The sequence below is a fragment of the Hyposmocoma kahamanoa genome, unplaced genomic scaffold (assembly GCF_003589595.1).
Source record: "Hyposmocoma kahamanoa isolate Upper Pololo Valley unplaced genomic scaffold, ASM358959v1 185, whole genome shotgun sequence".
In the NCBI taxonomy this organism is placed as follows: domain Eukaryota; kingdom Metazoa; phylum Arthropoda; class Insecta; order Lepidoptera; family Cosmopterigidae; genus Hyposmocoma; species Hyposmocoma kahamanoa.
Genome location: NW_020653715.1, coordinates 739,529 through 748,521, shown reverse-complemented (window position 1 = coordinate 748,521; position 8,993 = coordinate 739,529). Strand labels below are relative to the sequence as shown.

Sequence of the window (8,993 nt, the reverse complement as noted above, 5' to 3'; positions counted from 1 at the left end):
GCATGGTTGTTGCTTGCATAGCGCCTTATAAAAAGTATTCAGCAAAATATATACATTTTGCTTATTAGAATGTATCGTTAAAATACCATCGGGCGTTTAAACTTCGCTTGTACATATAATGTATTATATATATAGTAGAGTAGTAAGTGTTAGTAACAGTTTAATCTGTTATGAATCTTTGAGTTATGTCACAGAATATTCTTTATACTAGAGAAAGATTAGTATAGCCATCGAGTATTTTGTTTAGTGGATGGACAAGTTTAGTAAGTTTTTCTATGTATGTGCTGATGGTGTATCTAAATAAATAAATATATAAGCGGTGTTGCTGGGCACTGAGGCCCGCCAAGAAAACTGCTGGAAAGCGATTAGGCAAAGCTGAAGCAGCCGCTGACGCGTTTGAATTTTTATAAATAAGGAGGGGAGAGTGTTTTTCGCAAGTAAATACAGGATTTTTGAAGACAGAGGACTTCTAAAATTAACGTAAAGATGGCAAAAAATTGCAGATCAATATTGGGAATACTTAATTAAAGTTTAAATATTTTATAATATGTTCCATATACAGTTACAGTACTGTTGGTTATTGTTAAATATGAAGTCGTTCGGACATGTGGAAGTAAAAAATAGTACATTATTGCAGAGGCCAGGAACTAAGGCATCCTCCCTGGCACTCGGTCTTGTATTAATACGAGTCAAGCAATCCCTGTTCCCGCTGAGGCTTATATGGTGCTTTTCGAAAGGAACTAAAACCGAGCGTACTACTGGCTATTTGAGTTTGTTCAGTTGAAGTTAATTAAAAAATTAGGTAGGGTAGGGTGGTCGACAGTGGACCAGGTGCTATACTATAAATCGCGTCAATATTTGAATTTGGTGCAGATCGCACCAGGTGAGCTTCTACTATAGGCACCTCTACTAGCTTCTACTAGCGACACATATGCCCGAGGGCGTTGATGTTTTTTATTTTTTACCAAACAAACTAAAAAAAACACGAGAGAAACACTTTTGATTTGTATACGGAGTAGCTGCATATTAATAGATATAATAGATTAGTCGTCAATGCATTTTTTATTGAGGTAGTTAAAATAAGCAACGGGTTTTTCGGTACGTTGCTACATAATCTCAAATTTACGACTGAGGGATGGAGCAGAATGAAAATGTACGCAATGAACCTATGACAACTTGTGATATATTAACATTGACTTACAATTATATGGACGTCGGGTCCGCGCTAAAAAGTGTCCGAACTTATAGGGCGTTAAAATCGTATACAGAGCGTCATTCACGCTTTAGTCTTCGTTTGTTCGACTGACAACGAAGCAAGCAAAATTAGACAGTACTGCGATGGCATTACAATTTAAATTCAACGTTTTAGCTTTTTCATATTCCTTTACATGTCACTACGTTTAAATAGGTTGACTTGGGACTTTTTTTCGTGGTTTTTGTATTAGACCCGTCGTCCATTTATTTGTAAGTCAATGTATATTAAACATGAAAATGTTGTCTGCTAGTTAATTATAAAAAATCGCAAGGTAAATTCAAAACAAACCTATTTTGAATTGGTGAGACATTCTTTTTTCTTTATGTTTTTAATAGTTTGTTTTTTTTTCAAATATGTTTAATATTTCTGTTGGATGCCCAAAACTTGTTGTTTTCAATAATTTTAGCAAAAATCGCGTTGTATTTCAAAGTATTTGTACAAATTCACTAGAGTTTGCTAAGGATTGTAATAATCATGTCCATTGCGGCACCTTTGGTTCATTGTGTTGTTGCTTTGGGGTAATGCCGCCGATATCAATAGAATCTTTGTCCTGCAGAAACGTGCGGTTAGGGCAATTTACAATCTGGGCCCCAGAGAATCTTAGAGAGATAAGTTTAAGGAAATTAACATTCTTACACTAGCCTCACAGTACATTTATGAAAATGTAATTTATGTTAAAAGGAATAGTAATTTTTTTATGAAAAATAGTGACAGACATAACATTAATACGAGGAATAGAAATAAACTAGCTTTTCTTGACAGTCGTCTTCACAAAGTCAAAAAATCATTTAAGGGGCAATGTATACGCTTCTATAACAAGATTCCGGTTGATATACAAAATTTGCCTTTCTCGAGGTTTAAAACTATAGTGAAACAAAAACTTTATACTAGAGGTTATTATACAACTTCTGCGTACTTGGATGACAAAAATCCGTGGTAGTAACCCGTTTAGCTCATGGAGGTAGTCTCGATCTCTGATGTTTCAAATAAAAAAAAAATATTGTAAATGTTATTTACAAAGAGCAACCCCTAGAGTTTCTTGCTCATTCTTCTCAGGGGAATCTGCCTTACGAATGAGCGGTTAACCATGAGAGTTTAACCATTGTGACGATTTCAAGTGTAATAATGCTTACCTATGAAATAAAGATTATTTTGAATTTGTGTACCAGCCTGCGGCTCAATGAGTAATGAGGGTGCACAGTGAACCATTTCTCATTTAAAAAAAAACATATTTTCAGAAGTCCAAGTGACTAAGACAGAAGGGATGCAGTCGTATTTGGACAACAATGAAGTAAAGTTCTAAGCAAAAAGTGTATATATAATATTTAGGTCCATAGATACAGACATAAATTAAATTAAAAATGAAATTGGACTTTATTCATTAAACACATTCTTATGTACATAGAACATCACACGATATTATGTGCTAAAAATTGCTATGAGTGGTGAAAAGGACGAAGCCTCAGTCAAACATCATTAATCTAAAATCTAGCTAATTATAATTATTAATACAAAGATCGAACAATCAGAAAAAGCACTCAGAAAAAATTCCTTCGATCCGGTCGGATTCGAACCGACGTCTTCTTGCATACCGTGCCAGACGCTATACCAACTAAGCCACGGAACGAAGCAACGGACCTCACGAATTTTTCTATGTGCTTGCGTCGTGTCTTTGTACTTGGTCTTTCAACGACTTTTTAGTCGTAGCGCCATCTATGAGAAATCTTTGACAGATTTATCACCCAGTTAGTACCTTTACAGCTACCAGTCCTGGCGAGAGATGTTGCTATTCACTGCATTAATTAAATTTTTAAAATTATAACAAACTAGTGGAGTAATTTCACAAAAAGAATTGAATATCAATTCAATAAAAATTTAATTAAAATCTAGCTATTTATTTATTGGTTACAAGTGATAATATTACACACATCAAGCAAAAACAAACAAATGTAATCAGGACGACAAAGGGACAAAAATGACTGTTATCAGACTATACGGATTACAGCAGCAACATGACGACTTCTGTTGCAAAATAAGCCATTCCTTGCACTTTTGTTTGAATGTATAAAAAGACGTAGATACAGCTTTTGAAAATTTAGGTGGTTCATTGCCGACTATCCTACCCATTGTCCTTTTTGGAAGGTTAATGATCCTACCCTACTTTTTACTCACTAAGGCTTAAAGGGTGCACTGTACTTCCGCTACGTAAGGCTATATTGACGTAGTTTTAGAGCAGAGGCTCCCAGACTTTTTTCTCATAGACCACTTTAAAAATTTTGATGGTTCCGGTGGACCGTTGCAGCTACAGCCCTACCATAGTCCATATACATATTGTTTTTGTCACGCCAATGTAGAACCCCGTCGAGTCTCTTGTGGACTCCTGGGGCTCCACCTGAACCACTTTGGGAACCAAGGTTTTAGAGCATAAGAAGTGAAAAAAAAAAAAATGCTTATTTTTTTAAATCCACAATAATTATAAACCATATATATATAGTTAGATGAGCAATTACAATCTTCATCACATGAAGGCCTTGTCAGTTGTGGCTTACGGCTCTTGACAAACGCACGAGTTGTTATTTACAAAGTAACGTCTGCTCTTTTGCAAGACCAATAATAACCCGTAATAAGTACGTTAACGTTGTAATAATACGTGATTAAGCAACTTTATATCCTGTTTTTTTTTACTTAGGTAAGTTAATATTACTTCCTAAATATAATAATATTAATTTTAATCGGTCTAGGTTTTATTCGATTCCCGGTTGGACCAATTTAGGAAAAGAACTTTTCTAAGTTGGTTCTGATCTAGGCGTTCTGGGCAGTGTCCCGGAGTTTCGGTAATTATGTGTGTACCTATAGAAATTTTCTAGTTAAAAGGTAGCTTGTGTAGTTGTATGGCACTCCATTATTTACATTTATAATTAAGGTCTCCATGACAGTTGTTGTCTTTAACTAATTTTCTTTACAAACAGACAACTGTTGAACAAATTTAATCACTTAAAGTCACTGATAGATAAACGTAGTTTACCGAAGTGCATTATAACGCGTTAGTTGATTCTTTGCTGTGTTACGGACTGAGTTGTTATGGCCGGACTTTTGGATTATACTTCTATTTAGTAAGTCGTAAAACCAAGTATAGTTGTAAGGTGAAATGAAAACCATTATAAAACTGAATTTAAAATTAACGTGACGAACAAGTATAATACTAGGTGAGTCCGTGAAAATAAATGTCTAAAAGTATACAACTATTATGGTAAAAGAACAAACTGACATTTTTTGCCAGTTATATTTAACGAATTAGATTTTCGTAGAGGTCAAAGTCAAAGTCAAAGATTATTTATTCCACAGGTAAAATAAATTTACACTTGAAATCGTCACATTTAAGCTACTGCTCGTTCACTACGCTGACCTCCCTGAGAAGAACGAGCAAGAAACTCTAGGGATTGCTCTTTTCAAATAAACTTAAATGCTATGGAATACACTTTGAATCAAATTTGTGTGGATTCTGGAGCCATGTCGTCTTGTCATACATCTTTATCTAACACGTAGTCTTCAATTTTGTAATATGATTTTTCGATCAAAATATTTTTAATGTAGTTTTTAAATTTAGGAAATGATAAACTTAATGTATGCTCCGGAATCTTATTGTAAAAACGTATACAGAGAATTGTTATGTAAATTCATTTGGGAGAAAGAATTTAAATTGATACTTCTTGAAAGCAGTAGTTTTTGTGAAACAGTTCGTCCAGGGCAACACCTTACCTATTTCTGCCGCCAAGCAGTAATATAAGCATTAATGCGTTCCGGTTTTGAAGGGTACGGGTGTTGGTGAAGTTATAGGCACATAGGACTTTACAACTTAAGTCTCAGGGTGATGAGCGCAGTGGCAGTGTCCCTTAGATCTTTGTGATTTAAAGCTGAGTGGTACTGCAATTGTTATGGACAGGTGTATCGCTTACCATCAGGCGCACGACTTGTTCGTCCCGTTATTTCGTTATTATTGAAAATAGAATGTAAATTTAGTCAAAGTCTACAGTGGTGTTGATAAATATGTATGCTACAGTTTTGTGATTGAGAGAGTAACCTTGCCAACATAATAACCTTTTGTATGAAATAATAGTAGTTTATCTGGCTGTTATATAATGAAGAGCATTAAAACACGTGTGAGGGTTTACGAAACGAGCAGACAGGCGAGTTTCATAAAAACATCTCACGAGTGTTTTAATGCCTAATTATGTACAATTACATACACTGCTTTATCTGTACACATATTTTAAACTCTCTGTGATGTGTTCAGGAACCGCATGTTACGACTGGCGAAATGGCGGCAAATAAATTCATAGACAAACTAGAATCGGCCACATTTCGAGTAAAACTTCATCTCGACTGATATTAGAATTGAGGTCCAATCAAATTGTTTTGTTTATCATAGATGTTCGAAATTTGAATGTAATAATAACATCGAATTCGATGTTAATAAGAAGCAATAATAATATTTTCATGTAAGAAATTTGTTCTAACAAAACAGTTTACCTTTATGCTGGCCGTAATTTGTGGTTATCGAACACATTATAGAGAGTTTATGATATGTGTGTAGATAAAATAAATTAGATTATTACAGATACACGAAAATAGTACGAGTTAAAAGTTAAATGCATATTTATTACATCTGCATGTAACCTACCCAGTGTCTGTGTCGATTAACGCTACCTAGGGTATAAATATAATACAGTTATGTATAGAAGACGTAAATAAATTATTGCTTTGTTATATGTGGCGATGTGTGAAACATGTTTTGAAATTAAGCGTTTATAAAAGAAGGGGCACGTGATTATTTTAACCGACTTGAAAAAAAGGAGGTTCTCAATTTGACAGTATTATTTGTGTGTATGTTACGCGATAACTCCGGGGTTTGTGAACCGATATTGATGATTCCTTGTTGTCTGTTGGAATGGGGGCACGTCAATGGTGGTGCCAAACAAGGGGGTGAATGACTTTTGAGGTAGGTTTTTTTAATAGGTACTCTGTACTGAGATTGTATAAGGTAAGGAAATTGCACTTGAAATTGTCATATTGATTACACTCGACCATGTACTCATTCGTAAGGCAGAATAATATAATCTCAGTACAGAGTACTAAGAAAACCGACCTCAAAAGTACGTGGAATTACGTCAATTTGCTATGTTTTATTGAAATATCCCCTAGTTCGCCACTATACAGGACTTGACACTGGAGATAATAAAAATAGGTTCTCACTACGACACTACTTAAAGTATATTGAGAGAAAAACGCCTTGAATTGGAGAAATAGCAAAATCAACCATTAAAGTAATTGCTCCTAAATTAAAATTGGGCGCTATTTATGAAAATGAAACTTCATGCGTGAACAGCCACCCTTCGAGGTGGATGACTTTCTTCAAAATGAAATGGGACCACTATGGAAGTACCCCCTTTACAACAAAAAAGAATCATGAAAATCGGTTCACAAATACCGGAGTTATCGCGTAACATACACACAAAACAAAAAAAAGAACATACAGTCGAATTGAGAACCTCCTCCTTTTTTGAAGTCGGTTAAAAATGATCCAAAACGAGTTGCTTTTTATAATTAATACAATACAATACAAATATTGTTTATTGCATACGGACAAATACATAATAACAATACAAAAAAAGTAAAAATTACAGGTACAAAGGGCGGCTTTATTGCTAAATAGCAATATCTTCCAGTCAACCTTCGGGTTACAGGAAAAACAGTATAATATAATGTTTTGTTGTACACATTTATCATCTTACAATATTTATTACAACTGCCTCGGTCGTCAAATGGTTACCATGCGCATGGCATATCAGCATGGTAACCGTTCGGCCATGGAAGCAGATGGTAGTGTCGCTCCGTAATGCTGCTTATTTATATAAATATGTCTAATTTAACTATACCTAACGTAGATGCAGACTACTTAAATATCGAATCCGGGATCTCTACGTCCAGCATGGTTACCGTACAGGCACATGGGTACTTGGTATTATAAAAAAAGGAAACTTGCAAATATCTGTTTACAAAATCTAAACTTTCTGGTTCTCATAGGAAATGAAACTATTATCCGGATTTAAATAGCCTATATTTGTTTTTTCAAACATACCACGGACGGTTCTGGCCCTTTATAGGTCTCATGGTCACAGTTGACTGAGGTGGTACAGTCATCAACCAGTTATGTCTAATATCAATGCAAACCACCCTATTTTTTCGCTATAGTTACAAAAAAATTATTAATTAAATACCTTATTTTTAATTTCACAAAGTAAACATTCCAATTTACGCTACATTACGTTTTGCAATTTAATTTATTCCATGAATTTTTATTAAGTGAAATATTTTATTTTATTACTCTGTGTGGTGCCGGCCTAGCACAGCACCACCCCCTTCTCATCCTGTGGGTGTCGTAAAATGCGACTAAAGGAAAATTGTCAGAAGAAGACGGGCAGCAGCGTCTACTACCCATCTTGGCCAGAACTGCGATCGTCAACCCGCCTACCAAGCGTGGCTATTATGGCACAACCTCCCCTATGGTACACACACCAAACAATTGGCCCCTAGTCCCCGGCAGTCCTGCTCTTCCTAGTCACGGTAGCAGCTTTGGAAACAGGGCATGGGGTGCGAAGAATCCCAGGGGGAGACCCGGCTACCATCAACGACGACGACTGTACCCGGCAACCTACAACACGCGCACATTGAGGACCGACGCAAAGCTCACAGAATTGGAAGAAGTTATTTGTAAGTTACGCTGGGATATCATTGGGCTATCTGAAGTCCGAAGAGGGGGGGGAGGATTCGATAATCCTTAATTCCGGAAACTTACTGTACTACCGGGAGGGCGACCAACAGTCCCTTGGCGGTGTCGGGTTTATTGTCCACAAGTCCCTTGTTAACAACGTGATTTCCATCGGAAGTGTGTCGACCAGAGTGGCATACCTGATACTCAGAATATAAAAACGATATTTGTTGAATGTCATTCAGGTTTATGCTCCGACCTCGACACACCCAGATGCCCAGATGACGAAGTGGAGGCTATATATGAGGATATCTTAAAGGCCATACATAGCTACAAAACCCACTACACGGATGTGATGGGGGACTTCAATGCAAAGTTGGGAAAGCGTTGCGGTGATGAGCTGAGAGTGGGGCAATTTGGAGTTGGACAACGGAACGCCAGAGGCCGGATGTTGGTTGATTTCATGGAAAAGGAGAACCTCTATATAATTAACACCTTTCTCAGGAAATCTCCAACTCGAAAATGGTCCTGGATGAGTCCGGACGGTAAAGTAAAAAATGAGATTGACTTTATCATGTCGACGAAAAAGCATATATTCGTGATGTCTCTGTGATCAACACCGTTAAAACAGGAAGTGATCACCGGTTGATACGAGACACATTGAATATCAATATCCGGCTGGAAAGAACTCGACTGATAGAGTTTACGCTCCGACCAATACCTGCACAACTCCAAAACCCCGAGAGCTTTCAGCTCGAACTTCAAAACTGCTTCGAAGCCCTCGAAAACTGCATAAATGTGGACGATCTAAACAACATGGTGGTGGATACCGTCCGTACGGTTGGGTCCAAGTTCTTCAAAACCCATCGTACCAGAATAAAGAAACTCTCCGACAAAACACTCCAACTCATGGAACATAGAAATGAAATGCAATGGCGATGCAGCAATGGGCGCCGTATAGCTGAATGA

The 8,993-nt window shown here is 36.6% G+C and overlaps 1 protein-coding gene across 1 annotated transcript; it reads left to right on the top strand.

The window, feature by feature from the left end:
* Window positions 1-7,818: 7,818 nt before the first annotated feature.
* On the top strand, window positions 7,819-8,993 carry LOC113226236. Its single transcript, XM_026458796.1, has 3 exons — window positions 7,819-8,026; window positions 8,270-8,569; window positions 8,656-8,993. The coding sequence occupies exons 1-3, from the start codon at window positions 7,819-7,821 to the stop codon at window positions 8,991-8,993; spliced, it is 846 nt and encodes a 281-aa protein (XP_026314581.1).

Bases quoted from the DNA above. Each gene is read 5' to 3' on its own strand.
- LOC113226236 (XM_026458796.1), top strand. From the start codon at position 7,819: ATGGTACACACACCAAACAATTGGCCCCTAGTCCCCGGCAGTCCTGCT. The intron at 8,027-8,269 runs GTAAGTTACGCT...AATGTCATTCAG, and splicing joins AGAATTGGAAGAAGTTATTT to GTTTATGCTCCGACCTCGAC. The intron at 8,570-8,655 runs GTAAAGTAAAAA...CCGTTAAAACAG, and splicing joins GTCCTGGATGAGTCCGGACG to GAAGTGATCACCGGTTGATA.